This window comes from Platichthys flesus, chromosome 15 (genome assembly GCF_949316205.1).
Source record: "Platichthys flesus chromosome 15, fPlaFle2.1, whole genome shotgun sequence".
In the NCBI taxonomy this organism is placed as follows: Eukaryota; Metazoa; Chordata; class Actinopteri; order Pleuronectiformes; family Pleuronectidae; genus Platichthys; species Platichthys flesus.
Window position 1 is genome coordinate 16,139,075 of NC_084959.1, and position 23,440 is coordinate 16,162,514.

The 23,440-nt window shown below is 39.4% G+C and overlaps 2 protein-coding genes across 3 annotated transcripts; both read left to right on the forward strand.

Annotated features, from left to right (window-relative positions):
* Nucleotides 1–2,491: 2,491 nt before the first annotated feature.
* On the forward strand, nucleotides 2,492–4,503 carry epd (ependymin). Its single transcript, XM_062406775.1, has 6 exons — nucleotides 2,492–2,648; nucleotides 3,350–3,381; nucleotides 3,491–3,628; nucleotides 3,716–3,902; nucleotides 3,992–4,070; nucleotides 4,205–4,503. The coding sequence occupies exons 1-6, from the start codon at nucleotides 2,570–2,572 to the stop codon at nucleotides 4,329–4,331; spliced, it is 642 nt and encodes a 213-aa protein (XP_062262759.1). The 5' UTR covers nucleotides 2,492–2,569; the 3' UTR covers nucleotides 4,332–4,503.
* A 2,254-nt stretch (nucleotides 4,504–6,757) lies between these two features.
* Nucleotides 6,758–23,056, forward strand: stag2a (STAG2 cohesin complex component a). 2 transcript variants are annotated; one of them, XM_062405774.1, is made up of 34 exons: nucleotides 6,758–6,957; nucleotides 10,148–10,277; nucleotides 10,413–10,491; nucleotides 10,680–10,838; nucleotides 11,096–11,192; nucleotides 11,274–11,350; nucleotides 11,917–12,121; nucleotides 12,249–12,400; nucleotides 13,226–13,299; nucleotides 13,570–13,693; nucleotides 13,846–13,944; nucleotides 14,117–14,196; nucleotides 14,520–14,627; nucleotides 15,087–15,195; nucleotides 15,372–15,489; nucleotides 15,608–15,711; nucleotides 15,811–15,903; nucleotides 16,017–16,106; nucleotides 16,192–16,395; nucleotides 16,522–16,592; nucleotides 16,723–16,810; nucleotides 16,909–16,989; nucleotides 17,175–17,267; nucleotides 17,384–17,558; nucleotides 17,652–17,791; nucleotides 17,878–17,979; nucleotides 18,199–18,347; nucleotides 18,477–18,605; nucleotides 18,807–19,015; nucleotides 19,189–19,432; nucleotides 19,740–19,850; nucleotides 19,939–20,065; nucleotides 20,458–20,535; nucleotides 21,064–23,056. In XM_062405774.1, exons 2-34 carry the CDS (start codon nucleotides 10,234–10,236, stop codon nucleotides 21,085–21,087), a joined length of 3,837 nt encoding a protein of 1,278 aa, XP_062261758.1. In that variant the 5' UTR covers nucleotides 6,758–6,957; nucleotides 10,148–10,233; the 3' UTR covers nucleotides 21,088–23,056. The 2 variants fall into 2 exon arrangements, with proteins under 2 accessions (XP_062261758.1, XP_062261759.1); XM_062405775.1 differs by having other exon boundaries at nucleotides 19,192–19,432.
* Nucleotides 23,057–23,440: the final 384 nt, after the last annotated feature.

The window sequence follows — 23,440 nt, forward strand, 5'->3', positions numbered from 1 at the left end:
ATTTGTCAGTGATTATTTAACTGCAGTTAATGGATCTTTATTGTTTTACTGTGATGTTGTTATTAGCCCTGCCAAGTTGGTTATAGGTTTTCATTGCTGTTTGTCTCTCTGTCAGCAAAATCACTCAGAAGTAAATTAAACCGATTTCTCTGGGAGTTTGTGGAGGTAGAACCTGTTACATTTTGGAGCGGATCCAGAAAACGGGCTGATCAAAGAATCATTTATCTCGTTCTTTAACAAGGTAGGATTGTTACTCTTGGCCTTTTTCTAGAGGAGGTATGGAAAGGATCATTGTTTATGAGAATGAAAAATTCGAGAAACGTCAGGATAAGGGGAATTGTTTATTTAATAATTTCCTTTTCCCTATTCAAACTGTTTTTTCTGGCATGGTTGGTAAAGCTGTCCCCCATTTTCCTGCCATCGATAGCATCTTTTGTGGCTATCAACTAAATCCTATCCAGGTCACACTCTGCTTTTGACAATATCCAAACTTCGTTCAATTGACTGGGGCTCACCAATTCACAATGTTTGTTCTGACTCCTGAAAAGACCACAGGAATACATTTTACAATACAAATCACATCTGACTCAAAAACCAAAAATTAAGATTGGTTTTCTTTGATGAAAGAAAAAGGTCATTTAAGATATTAAACTGCAGGTCAGTGGGTGAGCCACGGTTTATAAACAAGTTGGACTTCCTCTAAGAAATAGAAAATGCTGAGCGCTCCCAGAATTAGCATGATGTGGTCGCATAAGAGAAGGGCTTCCCTCAGTTTAAAAACCTCCCCTCTCTAATTCCCCGTCATACAATATGTAAAATTTCCCTTATGACCGGCAGAAGTTACTCTGTTTTCTGTCAGAGACCATTTGTGGTTTTAGTTGTGTTGAGCACTTCCTTCCCCTTTTGACAGTTGGAACGACATCTATTGCTCGAATGTAAACCAGTTCTCTTATTCCACTTATTGTAAATGAACTATCATATGAGTCATTCGTTCGCACACACACCCACACACACACACACCCACACTCCCACCCCAAACACAGAGACACACACACACACACACAGTATACATACAGTTTAGTTTACATATATTGTAACATACTTTAACACATAGATAGATGGATATATAGATAGATAGATAGATAGATAGATAGATAGATAGATAGATAGATAGATAGATAGATAGATAGATAGATAGATAGATAGATAGATAGATAGATAGATAGATAGATAGATAGATAGATAGATAGATAGATAGATAGATAGATAGATAGATGTTTGTTGGAAAGCATAGACGCAAGTGGGCAGCTCGATGTGCAGAAGAACAAAAAGGCAGCTGCACAGTGTCATTGTGATAACAATACATTTCTGACCTGGCTCGGGACAGTTGACCTGATATAAACAACCCAGGTTTTCTGTTTAGTTTGGATCACTTTTTTAAAAGACAGGGTAAGAGAGTTCAAGGGAACAAAGACTGACCCCAAGAAGGGAAGTTAAAGCTTTCTTTCTTTCTTTTTCCCCACATATTCATTTACTAATAGGGGTAGAGGCTTTATGGTAAGTTCTTCATGTGCCAAATACAAGTTCTTTATGGAGTCAGTTGACAGAAGGAAAAAGACTCGAAAAGAAACTACATTGCAATGGATTTTCTTTTGTCTCAAAGAGTTATTTAAGAAGTATACCATTCCTGTTGAGGAAAATGACCGGAAGGTAAAAAACTATGGAACATCTCAAACAAGTGACATTCCGAACACATGAAAATGCTGATTTAAAGAAGATTTATTATAAATTGGATTTTTTGTTCAAAAGCAAGTAGCTACCCTCCTTAATGCTTGCGGTTGCTTTTAATAGAAAACACATCTAATCAAGGTCAATGGGTTTTGACAAATTATCCCACAAATGTTAAAGAATTCCTGAATCTGTATCAAAATTGTATGTGATCTTCAACGACGCATGTACGTGTATTCCATCCAGTTGCATAATCTTGGTTACAAACAAAAATACAAACTGGGGTGCCAGGGCCAGCGGGCACCGGCATCATGCAGCTGGAATCTGATTGTGCTGAGTCAGCGTTCAAAGACCGTTTTTGGTCCACTCAACTCTGAACAGTCAGTCATTGTGAGGGGATCCTCAGTGGGAAGCTCAGCAGATAAATACTGCCAAATAAATTGTCCTATAGACGTCAACATACCGAGACATACTTCCCTCACATGAACGTTGTTCATCCTCCATGATTGTTCCCACTTGACCTCCTCTTTACTGTGAAAGGAGCTTTTTTGACAGTGTGGGGCAGACACAGCACATCACTGCACGAAAACATCTGAGGACAGCTGCACAATCACAAAAGCCATGATAGCACAAGAGAAACCATTTTGCCGTGTCACCTCCAGCTGGGCCATGGTCTAATATGTTTGGACAGCTTGATTGTTTGAAGTCCAGGATTGAGTCACCACCGCACCAGCCTGCAGCACTATAAAAGCAGGGATAGATTCAACTGGAAGCCAGATGCACTTACGGTTGTTTTTTGACATCTCAGATATTGTTTTGTGACTCCCCCTGGACCAGGAAAATGTACGCAGCTATCACGTTCGTCGTCCTCATATGCTTGACTGCCGCCACACATGCAGATCACCACCATCAGCCTTGTCGTAAGAATTTGTGGTTCTGTCATTTTGGTTCCTTTATTGGTGATTAATTTTGAGTGGTCCGTGTCAAGTGGCTTCCTAGATCACAGATTTCCTATTTGAGTTAATAGAAAACAATTGTTTTTTTTTTCAGCTTAAGAATGTGTAAAGGGTACAGAATGCTGCTTAGATGTTGCTTTGCAGCTGACACTGCCTGTGGCTCCATGCGCGCTGGCCGGGGCCTGGAGAGCTGTGCAGGCGGGCTGGGTGCTTCACCCCCTGGCTTGGTGGTGCTTTGGCCTGGCTGTGCACACTCTGGCTGGGGCAGTGGAGCTGTGCTTGGCTGCTTGGGCCTCTGCCCCAGGATGAAATGCAGACGTGTGCATCTGTAGAGCTCCCTGCAACTGATGCCCGTTCACTTGTGCAATATATACTGTCTTCTGCAGAGTTTGTACAGTTTTGTAACTATTCCTCTGTTTTGTGTGACTAATCGTATAGTTCTGTTTTATATAATAGTACAACAGGGATAACATTCTTTGGTTTATTTCATTGAAGAAGGTTGTTCTTTCAAATATGTGTTGTGTGTGTGTTTCTGAGTTGCTGTGTGACTAATTGAAAGGTTCTGCTTTTCTTACAAATATGTGTTGTTTTATTTTATCTAAAAACAATAAAACACCCAAATGGCTAGCAGCGGCCCTGCCTCTAACCAGCTGTTGTCTTTTCAGACTCACCTAACATGACAGGATTCCTGTCTGTGGTGAGTTTGCTTTGATCATTTTTTGACCACTTTTTACAGTACCAGGACAAGAACTGGACCTCTAGAATCTCTCTCTCTGAATGAATTGTTTGTTGTTGAATGACACCAGATGAAAATGAAGGGTGAAATGAGAGCATATGGGGCCATCACCTACGACTCGATGTGCAAGAAACTGCGGTTCAGATCAAACGAGAGCCACTTCGCAAACACCTCACTGAGTTTGGATCTGCTGATGTTCTTTGAGGAGGTAACGGTTTTCTCACTTGAATAAATGTCAAAACTCATTAACCGGTTTTGGGCCCTGATTCTTTGAATCTATGTCCACGTCTGGCAGGGAATATTCTATGAGATCGACAGCAAAAACCAGACCTGTGAGAAAAAGAAGCTGCAGTGCACCATCCATCCTCTACAAGTTCCTGATGACGCCAGGTTTCTGGCTACGATAAACAGCGGGAATCCATCCATTGAGGGAGAGGGATTGAAGATCAACGCGTGGGTGGGATCAATGCCAGACAAGAAGGGTGGGACAGATGCTGTCAAATAATGAGAATCTTCTTTACAATGTAAAGTGTGTATCATTCATAGTTGTTAATATCTTTCTCTTTTTTAGGCTACTACTCCATGTCTGTAACCATGGGATGTTTGCCTGTGTTCTCAATGTACTTAGACGAGACATCATTCATGTTCAGGTTGGTTTCTTCTTTTTTTTTTTTAAATGGCATTAAACACTCCAAGCATGTTTATGATATTTTCTCATATCTAATGGGAGCAGAAGTTATAATGCTTTAGATCTCCATTTAATGTTTATATCACTTTCTCGCAGCCTTTTGGAAGTTGAAAACGAGATCAAGGATCCCGATCTCCTCGTGGTGCCTTCCTTTTGCCAGGGACTGCCTGTGGAGGAGACGCCTGAAGGGACAGTGAACAGCTTCATCAACGAGTTCATGTAGATGAGGCTTCACCAGCAGAATTACATTTTGATGTAATGAGGGGGACACGAGATATAACATGGATTATAGATGTAGTCATAATCACTAACAGTTGGTCGCTTTTCAAGTTGGTCCTGCTTACAAAACCTGTCAGATATGATTAATGGAGCAATAAAATGTCAAAGCTGTCAAATGTGTAAAGAGCAAGTTCTTTCTCCCAAGATTATTTCATTGTAAAGAGTTTAATGTTGGCCTCACAGGGGACATGTTGCAGCAAGAGGTACAGGGAAAGTTCAAGAGGCAAAACCCTTTACCGTTTTTGCATTGTGACCTGTGAAGTAAAGCTTTTGTAATGAAACTTGACTTCTAAATATAAACATGCTTGGATCAGTCTTAGTGTGAATATTGCCCATAATAATATCAGTATTGGTTTTATTAGTGTTAATAGTGTTATAGATAGTATTAACACAGAGTTTATTAATAAATGGAGTTTTCAGGTCTGGAGGCCGTTCTATCTTTGTAGAATAATACAACTCTGACACTTCCAAAGAAGAGAACTATGCAACATTAATAAATAAAAAAATAACAAACAGCAACAAATTACCTTGTAGACATTTAAATGTATAATTTCTTACTCTTAATTATTCTCTTTGAATGCTATAAAATGCTTATATTATTATTAAGGCCCGAGCACTGACAGATACTGACAGACAATTGAAATTGTAAGGATTATTATTATAAAATTTTTCAGGCAAATTAATTGGCTTTTTGAGGGCTTTAACATGCTAAAATTCTTGCCAAAAAAAAAGCAGGAAAATGTCTGGGAAATTGCCCACGAGAGAGTGGGCATGTTGATGTTGTGTCTTAACACGTGATTGCCGCAAACCCGAACATTATGCCCTGCCTCCTGTATTATCTACCCAGACAACACCACTTGGCTGAATGCTGGGGACATTTTCCTGTTGTTGTGAATGCGTCTGATCCGAACAAAAGGTGAATTTCAGAAACTACCTTTTCCCAATCTCATGTTTTGAAAATGGCTTTAGAGGGAACTCTGTGTGGTTCACTTGTGGTGTGAAGCCACAGTTTTTTTTTTTACCGTTAATTTATGGTTTTAGCTCATAATCAATTTTACTGTTAAATCCACCTTCTGATCACAGGAAGTGTCCTGATCTGTATAAAACAGTGGTAACCAAGTGCATCATCAAGTGCCTGAAGGGATTTTTTTCTGATTCATCTGAAACAATAAAGGACTTGCGGCAAAACGTGTTGTGCTTTTGTTCATCTCTGCATGTCAACAGCTCCTAAGTAAAAAGTGAATGGACAGTAGCAGCTACACTGTAACAAACAAATCAAAATCTATCAAGATCTAAGAGGAAATATTGGACAAAATAAACCAAACTACAGGTCAACTGAAGTGATGATCTCCTTCCTATATGCTACCTACCTATAGCAACAGCTAAATCTAACTTTTCATTCTTTATTTCTCCTCCTTACTTTTCATCACCTCAGTAATCCCTCACTGGCATCCCCCTTTTCAAATTCCTCTCCTTCTACCAACAACTAGAAGAGATTTCTCAGCTACAGTTTGACTCTCTTGCTCTGAGATATAGGAGCAACAAGAACATGAAAACATCTTCAAAAGTTGAAATTCCAGACCTGTTACTGTTAGATAAAACCCCTCAGGGTTATGCCTGGAGCCGATACTTAGAAAAGAGACTATTCTTATGGGTCTGAATAATAACAATAACACATTTTATGCCACTTTCTCCTCTGACTGGCTTTGTGTTAAACTTCAATAAAAAGGCTTCGCCGGTAATTGCAGCCACCCACAGAAAGGCTACAGTCGACTCACCGCCCGCAGGTCCTCGATGCGTTTAATAAGAGGAGCAGGCAGTCCATCAGGACTTATAATTTTTATTTTATTTTATTTAAAAAAAATGTACCTCGTGCGCAGAAGTGAACTAGATATGAGGTAAACATTACGAATGACTTGGGCTGAATAGGGACATCAGATATTTTGGATAAATACCTTTTAGATTCTGATCACAGAAGAAATGTAAAATCACTATATATTTATAAAAACACTGCTTTTATCATCTTTTGAATTCACACATTTGTGGGACTAGAAGTATTCCTGCAACACAATACTATATTTGTGGCTTATGTTATCCAACATAGTGAATCCAGGACTGTGAAAGCTTGGTGTTAATTTCCCACATATAGTGTGTGTACAGTGATTGTGTGTGTGAGTGTGTGTATAGTGAGAGTGTGTCTGTAGTATATGTATAGTGAGTGTGAGTATACTGTGTGTGTGTATATATAGTAAGAGTGTGTGTGGGTATAATGAGTGTGTGTGTCTTGCAGGGATCAGCACTGACGGACAGGATATGATATGGCCCCTCTGACCAGCAGTTCCCGGTTCCGCCGAAAGGTGGCGTGTGTGCTACATTCATAACAAGGAAAATACAAAGTGTACCTTGCTATATTAGCCACCAAGGAGCCTCCTCACGCTAGCTAGCACATTAAACCACAGTTTCTGAGGTTTGGGAACTGACAGTTTGTGCAGGACACTGGTGAGAGCATCCTTGCAAAGTCCGCAACGTTTGGAATATTCGCTTTTAGTCCGTCTATGATTTAAAACAAGGTAAGTTGTAAAATGGCGGATAGTGAGCGAGTGTTAACATCCAGGGAGTTTGTCATTGATGCTGCTGTGCTAGCTGCTCGGCTACACGGCTCTGTCAACAGGGCTCTCTCACACAGAAATGCCACTTTCCCCCCTCCCGAGTAAATTATAATCGACGTCATTGATAAGGGAGAGCAAAGCTTCCAGGTCGGGAGAAGCAGTGGTGTCGTTAGCCAACCACAGCTAATAGCAATGCTAGTCATGCTAGCGACGAAACCGACGCTGTGATTGTATCGAAATCTCAACGTGGACCTAAATCTGAACGTTAGCATCTCGTTATGCATTAAGAAGCTAACGACGGCTGGTCCTAGCGGCTGTATAACACATCGGCTAACGTCACATCACCGTGAGATTAGCGTTAGCCTGGGAGCTGCTCGGCCGTCGTATCAGAGACGAAGAGCTGACAGGACTCTGTGGCAGCCCGGGGAACATCTGTGGTGCTGTTTGGAGCTCGGGACAATACAGCTGCACTGGCCACAATTGTTTTGGGATCTAGTTATTTCACATCAGAAGTCATGTTAAAGTTGATGATCGCATCGTACTCAAAACTAAATATCTGATGGTGACTTGGACGGAGTACGCGGGAGCCTTTATGGTCACAGGACAACCGCGTCACATTTCCAGTACATCCTGGAATCGGGGTTTAAATGTCGTCTGTGTTAGTCAGCAAGGAACGAGTAGGAGATTTAGTGTCGGTGCTTCAGTTCGTCTGTCGCACAACCGCCTGGTAAAGTTCAGACCACCTGTCTGTCTTCCTCTGTACAGTTTGTCTCCAGCTCCGGGTCAAGAGGTCAGTTCAGATCTAGTGCGACAGCATCAAACACACCACCTGTGTGTGTTCGTGGATGTGTGGGGGTGTATGTGTGTGGCCACCACGTGTAACACTACACAATATCACCACCCTGATATCCCCAATTATCTATGTCGCAATTTCTCTGTATATACAGTCTATGGGCAATTCCCTTCACAAAAAAAAGGATGGAAGAAAGAATTTATTAAGAATTCGAATAAATTTCCACTGCCCAACTGCAAAAACTCCCTTATTGTCCTCATATGAAACTCGGCCTGATTAAATAATTATAGTGGTGCCGCACAGTATCTGTACTGGGGCTGGGCAATTAAATAATATCAATAACTATTATTGTAATTGTGATAAATTGCAATATAACAAGGATTAAATATATATTTATAGATCTTTATCACGTAAAGTGGGGAAGAATACCTATCAACAATTAATAACAATAACAAGTACTTTATAATCTACCTCCGGTCACCCAGTGCTAATATTTGGCAATGTAACGCTCATTTATAACAATACAACAAAAGTCCAATGTATAATACTTATTATAATAATACAAAAACGATCCCAAAAATAATATTGTGGGAGTTAAGTGAGGAGCTATAGCGCATAATTGATCTAGGATTTTTTTTAATGTGTGGATCTTTGTCAATTGTCCTTCTTTGTCAATAAAGAAGCGTTTCAAACGGCAACCTTCACTTAGCAGCAAAAGTCTCAAAAACCTAAAATATATAGTAACATGACATTTGTCCTGATAATTATTTGTTATACACTCCTATGAACCTTTTCATCTTTAAAGTATTTGGTCATATCTTCGTGGCCGAAAGTTTTGCAATATAATTTCCAAAAATTGCAATATACTAAAAGTCCACTATACTTGACATAATGCAGTTGATTTACTTCAGATTTGTGAGTTGCTGGTTTTTTAACTGTTTAAAAAACCAGCAAGTTTCCAACCACAACCTTCACTCTGGAGCAAAAATCATAAAGGAAATAATAATGTGACTCCAGAACTCCCTGTAGCCTTTTGCTTTTTCAGCTCTGCTGGATCTCATAATCTCTTATGACTCAACGCATATTTTCTCTTTCTCTAATTAGCAATGGTGTTAAATGAAGATAAACATGCACATTTCCCTAATGTGATGTATAACCTCTTAGTTCTTATTTGTATTTAATGAATGACAAACGGTTATTCAGCTCGCAAAGATCACATCAATCATGTTTTATTTAATTATTTCAGCACCAAGTAAATATAAATGAAATGTTTTATCTTTAATTTAAGATGTGCAGTGTGGGCGTCATAAATAATTGTTTTCCAAGCTCAGAATTGTCTGCACAATTCGAGATGGAAGCAGCAGAGTCCTCTGTAAAAAAGTTGAGTGGAAGTGAATGAGAGATCCAGGAAACATCTCCATCAATCCTGTATCTAAAGCTTGTTTGAGAGGAGCTCTGACCATGCTGTGGGAATAAAGCAGGGCTCCATCTGATGATCATTTAATTCTGCAGTTATTCACTATAGATTAATCAAGTAATTGTTTTCTGTAAAGAATGTTGTAGAATATTGCCTCACATTTTCCCAGACCCCAGGGAGATATCTTCAGATTGATGCTTTGTTTTGCCATTTCTCTAAAATGGAGAAAAACATCAAATCTCAACATTAGGCTGAAAATCTCAATTTATTAATGGGTTTGGATTTTAATGAGTGCTCAACAAATTTTTCCGTGCACAGGCCCTTTTCACATCAGACATTTTGACATCGCAGTTTTACCAATAACATAAACAATGGCTCCGTTCTGTTCAAGTATCCAAGTATCAGTGACAGTATAACAGAGGCTAACATGCACAATACCAGCACTGGAATTCAACCGGCAGTTATTTGTATTATTTACATCTGTGCTATTTTGGGGGCCTGTACATGTTTTATGAGCGAGGAAACTGTCTGTTCCACTCTGAGAATAAACGCCTCAATAGTTACAATGAAGGGATAATGTTGAAAAGCGATGAGCTTGTGAGCAAATACTCACATTTACTGCCACACAGAGAGAAATCCGTCAACTGCACAGACATTGTTTTCTACATGCACATGAATCTAACAAGCTTGAATATGATATCTCTGCATTATCTTCATCTCTACAGGCTTCATATCACTAAGGCATTTAAAGCAAGCTGGTGTTTATTTGGACCTGATGTCTGGTATAAGATACCTATTGTAATTCTCCCTTTGTGGGGAATACATGGGTTCTTGAAACTGAGCCTTGATGAAGACCTACTTTGATTTGATTGTGCCTCATTGCAGCTCGTGACAGTGTAGTCTTTAATGAATGCACTCTTCCGATTTGTCTTGTTTTCCAGGTGCAGTTGAAGAGATACCATCTTGTTTGGAGTCCAGAGCAGAAGAGGCACCTCCTCCACTGGCAGATCCAAAACATGTTAAAGAAATGATAGCAGCGCAGGATTTGCACACAGAATTTCAGTTTCCTCAGTAAGCAGTGGATCACAGACATCTATCATCAAATGAAACTCATTGATTTTCTTATTCGAAAGCTTCTTTTGCATGTGTCTCCTATCCTCTGAAACGTGAGTTATTTATGAGGTGTAATTGACTTTGTGTTCACAGAGAGGCAGAATCTCAGTTGTCTTCAGATACTGACTTTGAGGATCCTGATGGCAAACATGCAAAGGCAGCAAAGGGCACAGTAAGTTTATTCAAACCGTCTGTCTTCATTTATTCCTTTTCCATAACGATCCATGTATAAATTAAGATAATATGGTAATATCTTTACACTGCGGCAGAATTTAAATTCACACTAAGGATAAGTATTCAGTTTGCACACACGGAATGTAATCACACAATATCTCCACCATCGGACAAACTTTTCTACAGGCAGCTAAGAAAGGCAGGAAGGCGCCGGGAGACAAGGCCAAAGGTGGGGGAGCCGGGAGGGTCCCTGGTCTTGGTCTGGTGAATGGCAATCATCAGGAGAACGGAATGGAGAATATGACCCTGTTCGAGGTGGTTAAAGCGGGGAAGAGTGCCACACAGGTGGGTGCACCCATGTAGTATAGTAAAATGATTTTTTTGACTGGTTTTGTGTCCCCACATCTTTTTTAACTATTGTTTTGTACCTCAGAAAATATTTTGACTGGTTTTGTAGATGTGTCTTATATTATTGGTGTATTGATTAGCTCTTAGCATTGTAACGTCAGCTTCTCTAAGATAATTCTAGGATGATTTTAATCCTGAATGTTGTGCTGATTCGATGCATGAATAAATCATCTTGGTCCTGTTTTCTTTTCCAGTCCGTTGTGGATGATTGGATTGAGGCATACAAACATGACAGGGACGTTGCACTCTTGGACTTAATCAACTTCTTCATTCAGTGCTCTGGCTGTAGAGGTAAGTGTCTGACCAGTGGCAGGTGTCTGAAAGTAGTTGAATATTCAGGATTTGACTGACGTTGTGTGACTCTTCCTGTAGGTGCTGTGAGTGGAGAGATGTTCAGACATATGCAGAACTCAGAAATCATTCGAAAAATGACAGAGGAGTTCGATGAGGTGATGTAGGCTGTTTTAAATTTTTTACTTAAGAGCTTGTTTGCTCTACTGCAGATATTTTCCCTTACATTCCCAACCTTTCGGTCCACACTACCTCAAGTTTATACAATGTCAACACAAGAAGCTCACACAAGTAGGTGGCGATAATTGTCAACATCAATGATCCTTTAAATACCAGAGAAGAACGCCGTGTCCAAGTTATATTGGGCGAGGCAGATGTCTGTGAATTCCGGTAGTGTGGTGCAGTAATGTCAGATTTAGCTGCGAGCTTGGAATAACACCTAGCACAAACCAAAACATAGAAAAACCGAGTGTAATCTAAAGCCCCACCTTGACTGCTGAAAAATGCCTAGAAATGTGTCACTTTGTGTTAGGTAAAAAAAAATAAAAAATACATCGGACACTTGTAAGCACTTTACATTATAACAAGAATGCCTAGAAATGTCCCAAATGTTTTGTTGATTCAAATTCAAATTTGACAGATTTAAATGGGAACTGAACATGGTGTAAAACAAATGTAGCATTTCTGACCGGAACCTGATCATCTCTCTGCTCTCCTCAAACAGGACAGTGGGGACTATCCATTAACTTTGTCGGGGCCACAATGGAAGAAGTTCAGAATAAGCTTCTTTGATTTCATCGCAGTTCTGGTGCGTCAGTGTCAGTACAGCATCATCTATGATGAGTATATGATGGACACAGTCATCTCGCTGCTCACAGGCCTGTCTGACTCACAAGTTCGGGCCTTTAGACACACAAGCACACTCGCAGGTCAGTTTTTAACGTGCACTCTGATATTGTCTATCGGTGCCCTTTGGCTTTCTGCATGTTTATGCTGTTATTGTCAGGAAGTTGTTGTTCCTTCAAGAGTGTCTCAGATTTTTGTCATCTTCGGCAGCCATGAAGTTGATGACAGCCTTGGTGAACGTTGCTCTGAACCTGAGCATCAACATGGACAACACCCAAAGACAGTACGAGGCGGAGAGGAACAAAGTCATCGCCAATCGGGCCAATGATAGGCTGGAGCTCCTGTTACAGAAACGTAAAGAGGTGAGAATACAAATTTATTGTCTTAACACTTGCAGCCACTCTTTTTCTCCAAATACTTGTTCTTGGTACTGAAAGCTTTTAGCAGCACAGAGGCCTGAAAATGTTTTAATTTGCCCCAATGAAAATGTGTGGTTATTTGTAACTTTTTAGTTGACTTTGAATATAATGACGCTGCCTGAAAAATGCATTTGGTCTGAAAGCACCGTTAATGAAGGAAATTCTCAATTTGTCCAGCCTTGTAGTCTATTTTACAAATAGTTAATTATCTATGAAAAACATTTGACCTGAAATAATATCTTAATTTGACGTCCAGATATATTTAGTCCAGTAGTTGCTAAAGGGATAGTTCATCCAAAAAAGGAACATTCACTAATTATCTACTCACCCCTCTGTCGAATGAGGGGGGGGGGGGGGGGGGGGGGGGGGGGGGGTGTTTGAGTCCACAAAACACTTCTGGAGTCTCAGGGGTACACTTTGTTACACAACATAAAACAAAGTCATGCTTCCATGCTGCTCCTGTGGTGTCATCAAAGTGTCCAAAACCCCCGACATTCATATTCAACTTGAAACGGTCTCATTTCCACCATGTTTTAGTCTACGAGCAGTTTGGCGGCATATTGTGTTTTTTGTGTTTTATTACGTCTGAAGAAAGGACATTTATCGGCTAGACTGTTTACCCCTGAAACCCCAAAAGTGCTCTGTGGACTCAAACACCTCAACTTCAAATATTTGTGTTTGGAGATTGAAGAGTGCAGTTTTTGGGGGGAATTTAGTTTTTGAGATATTGATAAATTCCTAAACATTAACTTTGTGTTTTTACTTCAGCTTCAAGAAAATCAAGATGACATTGAAAACATGATGAACGCAATTTTCAAAGGAGTGTTTGTACACAGATATCGGTAAGTGGATTTTTGATATTATTTACTTTACATATGTTCTGATGACTATGAGATTTCCCTGAGTTTGCCTCAACAACACAGGCAATGTGCAATGTTAATTTTCAGTTGTTTGGCGCCCTCTAGTGGGAATTTAATGTCAACAGAGCAATAAGTGCACATAAATTTTTTGGTTAGATTTTGAAATGTAGCACTTCCGAACCGTTCTGTTTACATGCTGCCAAATTATACACCTATTGACTAAATTCTCATCTGTTCTCTTGCGTTTTCCAGTGATGCTATAGCTGAAATTCGAGCTGTTTGTATCGAGGAGATTGGAATGTGGATGAAGCTGTACAGTGACGCCTTCCTCAACGATAGTTACCTGAAGTATGTTGGCTGGACAATGCATGACAAGGTGAGCTAACACAGAGCATCTAGGTTGTTTATGAAATGAATTCAAGTGAACTGACACACACAAACACGCAAAAAGTGACATTGGACACATCTGTAAACTCAGACTGGGGATCGATATGATAACTATTATCTGTATTTCTATTGTGATGACAGCAAGGTGAGGTGCGACTGAAGTGCTTGACCGCCCTGCAAGGCCTCTTCTACAACCGAGAGCTCGGCATTCGACTGGAGCTCTTCACAAGTCGCTTCAAGGTGAGCCAGCAAACAGCGTCGCTTCAGTACTTCAGAACTTCAGTACTTCTCATACATTATTTATAAGAAGAAGATTTACAGGATTTTCATTTGTTCATTCTTTAAACGCAGATATATAAAGAATAACATAATATTAAAATTAATATTTTAAACTTCATATTGTCATTCACAGGACCGCATTGTGTCTATGACACTAGATAAGGAATATGATGTTGCAGTGCAAGCCATTAAACTTCTGACACTTGTCTTACAGTGAGTAACCTGCCTTCCTCTTGAATGGAAACATTGTGTATTGAATCTAATACATTTTGGAACAAATTAAAGACATTACCAGTGTCCACTACTGCTTATACTTGTCATTGTTTTTGTTTAATGCTGACATTGAATATGAAATACGAAGAATATGATCATATTTTAGTTGATTTTCAAAAGGAAATTTCTCCCTAATCTGTAAAGCTTCTGTGAGAATATTTGAACCAGATAATTTCACATTTACCTTTTAAGGCTAAATGCTTTTCATTTTCATTCATTACATTTGCCTGAATCACTAAGAAAGTGCTCATCTCAACTAACAGGAGTAGTGACGAGATTCTGACAGCAGAGGACTGTGAGAGTGTCTATCACCTGGTTTACTCAGCACATCGACCCATCGCTATTTCAGCAGGAGAATTTCTCTTTAAGAAGTAAGTGTTTTATTTTTGCAATCAAACTATTGATTTAGGTGAATTTGACCCTCCAACACATAACACGATTTTAGAGAAAAGGAACATTTCAGTTCTACTACCCTTCCCTCCCTCTCTTGGCTTGGAAGATGGCTTTTTGTGGGAGATATCCCATTTAACTGCAAAATCAAAAATACAAAGTGACATGTTGCTGTGTAGCCTTTCAACAGAGTATCTAACTACATGCGAATACTAGATATGAACTCTTGTTTATTTGACATATGCAAACTATGACGAATTAAGTCGGGGAAAAGAGGAAAATCCAAATCTAATGACACGCACGAAAGTACTTTGAGCTCTATTTTATGTATGAAATTTACTATGTAAAAAATTAATTATTATTATTAAAGGGTCTGCAAGCATTTGTTCCACCTTCCTTCACCGGACATTTTTAACAGTCTTGTATTGTTCTGGTTGAAGGCTTTTCAGTCATCGTGGTCCAGAGGAGGAGGGATTACCCAGGAGGGGCAGGCAGAGCCTCAATGGCAGCCTTATCAAAACTACTGTCTTCTTCTACTTGGAGAGCGAGGTAACCAGATGTCAGCGTGTCACTGTTACTGGATATTAACAGTGTGATCCTGGGGACAGGATTTGATCATGGCTATTTGTGTTTCATTTTTTTAAATCAAATGTTATCTCTGCAATTAACTGATCCAGTAGGTTTTCATTTGACTATTTTATATTGAAGAATTTGATGTTTTGCAGCTCCATGAACATGGGGCCTACTTGGTGGATAGCTTATGGGAGTGTGGATCGGAGCTGCTGAAGGACTGGGAGACAATGATTAGCCTGTTGCTGGATGAGCCCATACCAGGAGAGGAGGGTAAGAGACAACAGTCTCAGACCCTTGCTGGTTCACATTTTCAGCTCCAGTATGAGAAATAAGGAAATCTAGTCTCACATACACGTTGTTAGTAACTTAACCTGTCTGTGTTTTTTAGCCCTGACTGATCGCCAGGAGACAGCTCTGGTTGAAATCATGCTCTGTGCCATCCGGCAGGCTTGTGAATGTCACCCTCCAGTTGGCAGAGGCTCGGGGAAGAGGGTGAGCGCCTGCTTGTCAAGCCCGACACAGAGACGAGCAAATTTGTTTCTTGAATGATTTTGTGATGGTAACATGGTTGTATTTTTGTGCACGAGAAAGGTCCTGACTGCAAAGGAGAAGAAAACACAGCTGGATGATCGGACACGGATCACAGAGATGTTTGCTGTTGCATTGCCTCTGTTGCTGGCAAAGGTGAACACTTGCATTATAGCGAAGGAGCTCATGCAGTTAACTTTTTTATTTACTTGACAATGTGTGTGATTCCTGACCATTGATCCTTTCTGCCTCCTCTGTTCTTGTCATAGTACTGTGTCGATATTGACAAGGTGACCAATTTGCTACAAATACCAAAGTATTTTGATCTTGACATCTACACAACTGGCCGGTTAGAAAAGGTTTGTCAATTTTTAGCATTTTACTAAATTATGCATCCTAAAATTTGATACAGTGTCACTCAAACAATGTTATGTTCCCATCAAGCATTTGGATGCGTTGTTGAGGCAAATCTGGGAAGTGTTGGATAAGCACACAGAGACCGAGGTCCTTGAGGCCTGCTCCACCACCTACCATTATCTCTGCAATGATGAGTTCTCCATCTTTAACCGCGTGGACATCGCCCGCTCCCAGCTTCTTGATGAGCTTGTAGACAAGTTCAGCAGACTCCTGGAGGACTTCCTGCAAGAGGTGGGTGCTGTGAGACTCTGTGTGTGAGAGGTTACTTTGCTATCGATTGTGTGAAAGGATGTTCACAGAAGCAGTGGCGAGCGTGAATGACCAGGATTTCACAAGCTGGATCTCTTTATTTGTCAGGGGGAAGAACTAGATGATGATGACGCCTACCAAGTTCTATCTACACTCAAGAAGATCAGCGCTTTCCACAAGTAAAGGAACTGATGGAATTGTGCTTTTGTGTTTTGTGGTCATCAGTTTTTGTTTATTTGAGAATGTGAGAAGGTGTGACTAATAACATGATATCTTCTATTTCGACTTTCCATTTTTCACTCTCTCTAGTGCCCATGACCTCTCCAAGTGGGATCTCTTCACCAGCACCTACAGACTCCTCAACTCGGGTCTGCAGAATGGGGATATGCCTGAACAGGTATCAAAGTCTGAACAATTGAGATCGTCAGTAACAACAACAAATTCAATCTGACTGAATGAACGTCTCATCTGATCTGCTCGACTTTCGCCCCTCAGATTGTGATTCACGCAATGCAGTGCACACATTACATCATCCTGTGGCATCTAGCAAAGGTTTCAGATGGCAGTTCACTCAAGGTATTTGTCCATTATTGGTCCTGGATGTCTCACAGATATGTTTGTTTGTCATTAAATGGTCCAGGAAATGTATTATTTTTCTCATGAAGTCCTTATATACCGGGACAATCCAACTGTTAACTAGTTCATTTAAAAACGTTATACACTTACAGTAATGTCTAACTGAAATCTTCCTCCTATTTTAGGGAGAAATGGTGACCTTGAGAAAGCAGATGAGAGCATTCTCCTTAATGTGTCAGCGTTACCTAAACAGCATCAACACAGCAGTAAAGGAGCAGGTGGGATTATGCTGACTGCACGGTTCTTTTATTCCTGTTGCTCTTCAATTCCAGACTACAGGTGGAAATGTGGTTGGTCAGTGTTGTCATAAACGCTGTTGTTGTGTTTATTCCAGGCCTTCACCATACTATGTGATCTGCTAATGATCTTCAGTCACCAAATGATGTCGTCAGGCCGAGAACAACTTGAGCCTCTGGTCTATGTCCCAGACTCTACTTTGCAGGCAGAGATGCTCAACTTCATCCTGGATCATGTTTTCATTGATCAAGATGATGACAACAACAGCACAGGTGAGAGTCAAGCACCTGTTGTTTTAACCACGCTTACAAAAATGTGGTACTTGGGGTACGGACTGCGTCTTAAATTTTGTATACATCTTTCAGACGGACATCAAGACGATGAAGCCAGTAAAATCGAGGCTCTGCACAAGCGAAGAAATCTTCTAGCTTCCTATTGCAAATTAATCGTTTACAATGTTGTGGAAATGGACACCGGAGCCGATATATTTAAGCAGTACATGAGGGTAGGTTTTAACACTTTTTCTTTAACTATGAAGATTCCTCCAGTCCTGCACTTCTTCTTAATAAGATTTCATCCCTCTCTCCTTAGTATTACAATGACTATGGAGATATCATCAAAGAAACGATGAGCAAAACAAGACAAATCGACAAAGTACAATGTGCGAAGACACTCAACCTGAGCCTTCAAAGGGTAAGCCTTCCATCCCAGGTAGAAACTTAAATGTTTCAAAAGTCAACTGATATAGTGTCCTTACATTTTTGGGATGATGCAGATTAATAAACCTTTAGTTCTACCAAATTGAATTTATCTAAAACTTCAGATCACAAATGCATTGAGTCTCCAATTTAAACCTCTCAGTTGTGAAAACAGGGGTGAGGAAATCTAACTTTTTTTCTTTCCTTTTGGTAGTTATTCAATGAGATGTTGTCAGAACTTGGCATCAACATCGACCGCTCGTCTTCAGCCTTCTGTGGCATTAAAGAGCTTGCCCGACGCTTCTCATTAACCTTTGGCTTGGATCAATTGAAGACCAGGGATGCTATTGCCATGTTACATAAGTAAGTAGCAGTCCTCATCCAAGCCCTTGTGGTTTTACAGCGTTGCGTGCAACTCAGCTCTTACAATGACTTGTGTGTTTTTTAATAAGGAAAGCTGTTCATTCATTATTTGCCTGTTGTTTGTTCTAGGGATGGGATTGAGTTTGCTTTTAAAGATCCCAGTCCCCAAGGAGAGGGGGGTCCACCGCTGAATCTAGCATTTCTGGATATTCTGAGCGAGTTCTCAAGCAAACTCATGCGACAGGACAAGAGAACAGTGTAAGTCTGAGGCACAAGATTCATGCAGTGATTTAAGTTCTGTTGTAAGCACAGCGCTGTTTGAGGAATTCTTTAAGGGATAGTTCAACGAGAAATGTAAATTTCATGGAGGGGTGGGTGTTTGAGCCCACAAAACACTTTTGGAGTCTCAGATTACATCACTTAAAATAGCAAAATCTTTTTTCAATCCGACTTCTGCAGTCATGCGTACCTGGAGCGGTTCATGACCTTACAGATGGCTCTGCAGAGAGAGGACTGCTGGCTGCCCCTCATCTCCTACAGAAACTCCCTGCAGGTTGGAGGTGACGATGACACCATGTCTGTCATCAGTGGGATCAGCAGTCGGGGGTCCTCCATCAGAAGTAAGAAGTCTAAACCAGCCACGACTAGCAAAAGGAAACTGCCTGAAGGTGAGCAATTCAACAATGGGTCTCAGTCACTGGAATGATTATTCTCCTTGGGACTTCATAGGCAAACTCTTTGTTTAGTTCCTACTCTACCTTGCCTGTGCCCACTGCACACATTATTATGGCCACTGCATGCATTCAGTAAATTACAGCAAGTGAAAGGTTATTTTCTCCAGCAGAAGAGAACAGCTGCAGCAGCAGCGATGCAGTCTGGATGAACCGTGAGCAAAACGTGCAGACGCCGGTGATGATGCATTCACCTCACGTCACCTCTACTGTACTGAGGGATCCAAAGAAGATGAGGCCAGAAGAAAGCTACACGGCTGCATACACCATGCCAGCAGAGCAGCTCCCCCATCAGCATGTGCCTACCCAGCAACAGCAGCCGCACCATCCCCACCAGGCTGCCATTGACTACAAGTAAAAAAAACTCCTTCTACAGTGTCTATTCTCACTTTGTACACACTGCACTGTGTTGTAGATTTAATTTGAACTGGGTCAATGAAAATCTTTGCCCATAATAATGTCTAGGTGAACACATATATTTTGTCATTTTTTAGCAAATTTAAAACATTTCAGAAACTTAAAGCGACTGTACTGTACTTTCTCCTTTCACTTACCTTGAAATTGATTTCGGCAAATGTTGATGCTTTCATTAATACCTTATGTTATCTCTGTAAGTATGGACATATTGAAGTCATGTTAAATGCTGCCCACTGTCCCACAGTACCCAGGTTACTTGGATGTTGACACAGAGGCAACAAGCTGAGGCGCGTCAGCAGCAAGAGCGGGTTAACATGCACTATACCAAGATGAGGAACCACATGCAGCAAGCAATGTAAGATTGTACTTGTTTATTTAAATAAGTAATTGACATAAGAAAGCTCCGTCGCTTAACATGTATCTTATGTACGTGCCCTCCTCAGTCGTCGAGGCTCAGGACTCATGGAGGATGATGAGGAGCCAATAGTTGAGGATGTGATGATGTCGTCCGAGGACCGCTTGGAGGACATCAATGAGGGCATGGATTTTGACACAATGGACATTGATTTGGTAATTGTCAAACTTGTTAACCGTAACTATGTTTTTGTAAAATGAATGCCAACAGACAGTGTCTTATATTAATATTTATATAAATCTTACAAACTTGCAAACTCATTTAAACAGCAAAGTTTCCAAACAAAAATAAATTGATGATGGTGCGTGAAGTGTATATGAATGTCTGTGATCACTGCATACAAAGAAACTCGCTGTAGTATTATTACATCCCAAAAGTGTCATATCAGAATCTGCACATCAGGAAAAGTGATTGAGTAAAATTGACTAAAGTTGCCGCATTTCAATGCATCATTTGATATATTGTAATTATTTCTTTTTTCTTTAAAACTATTATTTCCCAATACTTTTCCATAATAATTTGTTCTGACTGAACTTTTGTTTTTTAGCCGGCAACAAAGAATCGAAGAGAAAGAACGGAACTGAAGCCAGACTACTTCGATCCATCTTCCATTATGGATGATTCGGTAAGGATTTTCTACTCATAATATCGGCCTGTTATTTGTCATGATAGTGACTGATTAATAAAGGATAGCATAAACACTACACTTGGATTTCTGTGTGAAGATTCTCCTACATCTAGCTCACAGTTATCAAGATGTGTCTGGAGAAGGGCATTAGGACTTGGTTGTAGATGTTTCGCCTTCACACCACAGGAAGTATCTATAAGTATCTATAACCAACTCCACTGGCCCCTGATTCAACCTTTCTTGGATCACATTTGGATAACAAAAGCTAAATGAATACTCTCCTCCCTACGATCCCCATGTCACCCTAATGACAAGAAACAGGAACAATTTCTGTGAAAACTAATGTTGTTTTTAATATAGTAAAACTATAGTAAATAATAATAGTTTGAATATACTTTACAAAAGGGATATCTTTCACAATTCTGTAATTAACATGTTTGGCTGTTGTTTTTTTATTGATCAATGAAAGCTGTCATTGTTATTACCCTTACCCTATTTTTTGTAATACTTTGTGTTTGTTTTAAGGTTCTCAATGTCTCCATGTACTAAAAAAAAAGGATGGACAGCCAGTCTTCAAAATCCTCGGGAGATGCGTGAAAATCAGGATGGAGCCAAATGGTCTTTTCTAAATGGTTTGCGAGACACCAATGTTTGCCTCAACAACACTTTGTCAAAACTCTGAGGGAGAGCTTGAATATGAATTTTAATTTGATATTTTCACACACCATCCTTCTGTCATGCTGCAGGAGTGTTTTTTTTTTTGTTCAGTTGCCCACAGAATGACTTGATGTTAGCTTTACTAGGGTGACACTGTTTGGGTTGATAAAAGTGCCAGCACAGACATATTGCAGGTGAATGGTGATGGGACAATAAACAGATTGAAATTCAAATGAATAATATGTACATTTAATCTGTTTAATTCAGAAGACAAAAATTGTCTGATGTAAATACATAGTGGCCAATATACAGGTGGGGTGAACACAATTTCATGTGGATAAAAATCAAATATCCCTGCAAAATTAAACTACCTTAATGATGTTTGTAGTGCTCACTTGGTGTTGAACACTATGACAACACTGAACTTTGTCACAGAGGTGTTTATTCAGCTCTATGGTAATTTTACAGCCATATTTTTCAGGATAATCATGGGCTTCAATCAACGCCTCTCTGACCAGAAATTGAACATGAGCTTCAATAAAAATCTGCATTAATTTCAGGGCTATTGAATTGGACTGCATTAAATTGTTAATGATATTGTGTTCTTCCAGTGTATTTTTAAACTGTAGATTTTACGCATGGCATGTAGCCATATATTGAAACATGTACACGGTAAAGTATAATGTGAACTGGCGTCTCATACTGTTCAAAGGCCTTGCCACCAATGATATATGGCAATCTCAGATTTCTTTGTGATGGTATTTTTTAGAAATGTATGTGTTCTGCTTTTATACCTTGTAGATGACTTTGATTTATAGATATTTTGTAATGACAATCAAATGTAAATTAATGGTTTCTAATCATGTTATTTCACATAGATGCTGAAATAATCCTTTTTAATGGAAATTATTATGTTACCTTAGATATGGCCTGCTGTTTGTGTTTTATTTTCATCTCTTTAACAAATGGGTGACAAAGTGACTGCAGTTGCTCAAATGTAGTAATTTGACAAAATGATGGCTGCATCTAAAAATATTTTTTACTATTTGGAGTATTCACAGTGTCACACATACAAGTTTGACTCAGTCTTAAACATTTAATCTATTGTATATCTTGATCATGTTTCTCCACAGTATATTATATAAGATCTAGTAACACAGACATGACATTATTGCGATCTTTAAAAGAAAGGATTTGAAAATGGTTGAGGTTGTGAATTGAAATGTTTTTTCAGTTTTATTTTTCCAGTTTGCAAGTGTGCAGAGAATTCTTTCAAGAAGCCAATTTATTGGTGTACCACTGTTGCGTGTGTAAGAGTGATAGGATTATTATAAATTTATAGTTATTAAGTAAAATATTATAGTATCAGAATTATACAATTAAAAATGTGTTTTATATTGTGAATCGGTGCTCATTTTATAATTGCAGTTTCTGCTTGCTTGGAATTTTAGGGAAAGCATTAAGAGATAGAATGTAACTATTCAGAGCTAATCTACTAGTTAGAAAGTATGCTGTTTGTCTTTCAGTGGATTGTTGTGATATTTCTTTACCTCTGTGTGTTGGCCTGGTTGGCAGATTGATTTTATGAAAAGAAGAGTGTATCCATGTTGTAGTTACAAAGAAATCTTTATAATTTACTCACAGTCTCACTATAATCCAGAGAAACCCATCACACGGTCTTCAACATTACCATATATTCATGTTAGGCAGATGAGAAATACAACCTTAGAATTGCCTGTAAATTAACATCAATCGTTTTGTTTTTCTGTTTTGCATTGAACTGCTGAAAATGTGCATACATCTGTATGTTTACACATATTTAAAAAATTTGTGTATATTAAATTTGTGTTTTTATTCTATTGCCAAGTGCCAATTGCATCCTTTAAGATCTGTATTAATGTCGGGAGATATGACATGAAAGTATAAACCGAGGAACATGAGGATTTAAAGAACAAGGATTTACAGAAATAATATATTTGAGTTCCTTTACCAACATCTACATACATACACACACATATATATTATAGTGTTGTGTTATCGATAGTTCAACAAGCAAGTGGTGATCCACTTGTCCAGACAACACAGAAGTGCAGTGAGGATTTTAGAAACCATGGCTGTGCTATTGAATTGTTGAATTCAGGAAGCTCTCCTGAAGTAGAAAATAAAGCCCTGTGCTATTGAATAGAAGCTTAATGCATTTAAACTCTCAAAGTTGTGAGGCACACTTGTCATCCCCTCTTCAAAG

Excerpts from the sequence above, each read along its gene's own strand:
- epd (XM_062406775.1), top strand. The coding sequence starts at position 2,570 with ATGTACGCAGCTATCACGTTCGTCGTCCTCATATGCTTGACTGCCGCC. Across the intron at positions 2,649-3,349 it reads TCACCACCATCAGCCTTGTC|ACTCACCTAACATGACAGGA; the intron begins GTAAGAATTTGT and ends TTGTCTTTTCAG. Across the intron at positions 3,903-3,991 it reads ATCAATGCCAGACAAGAAGG|GCTACTACTCCATGTCTGTA; the intron begins GTGGGACAGATG and ends TCTCTTTTTTAG.
- stag2a (XM_062405774.1), top strand. The coding sequence starts at position 10,234 with ATGATAGCAGCGCAGGATTTGCACACAGAATTTCAGTTTCCTCA. Across the intron at positions 12,122-12,248 it reads ACACACAAGCACACTCGCAG|CCATGAAGTTGATGACAGCC; the intron begins GTCAGTTTTTAA and ends CATCTTCGGCAG. Across the intron at positions 17,559-17,651 it reads TGATGACAACAACAGCACAG|ACGGACATCAAGACGATGAA; the intron begins GTGAGAGTCAAG and ends TACATCTTTCAG.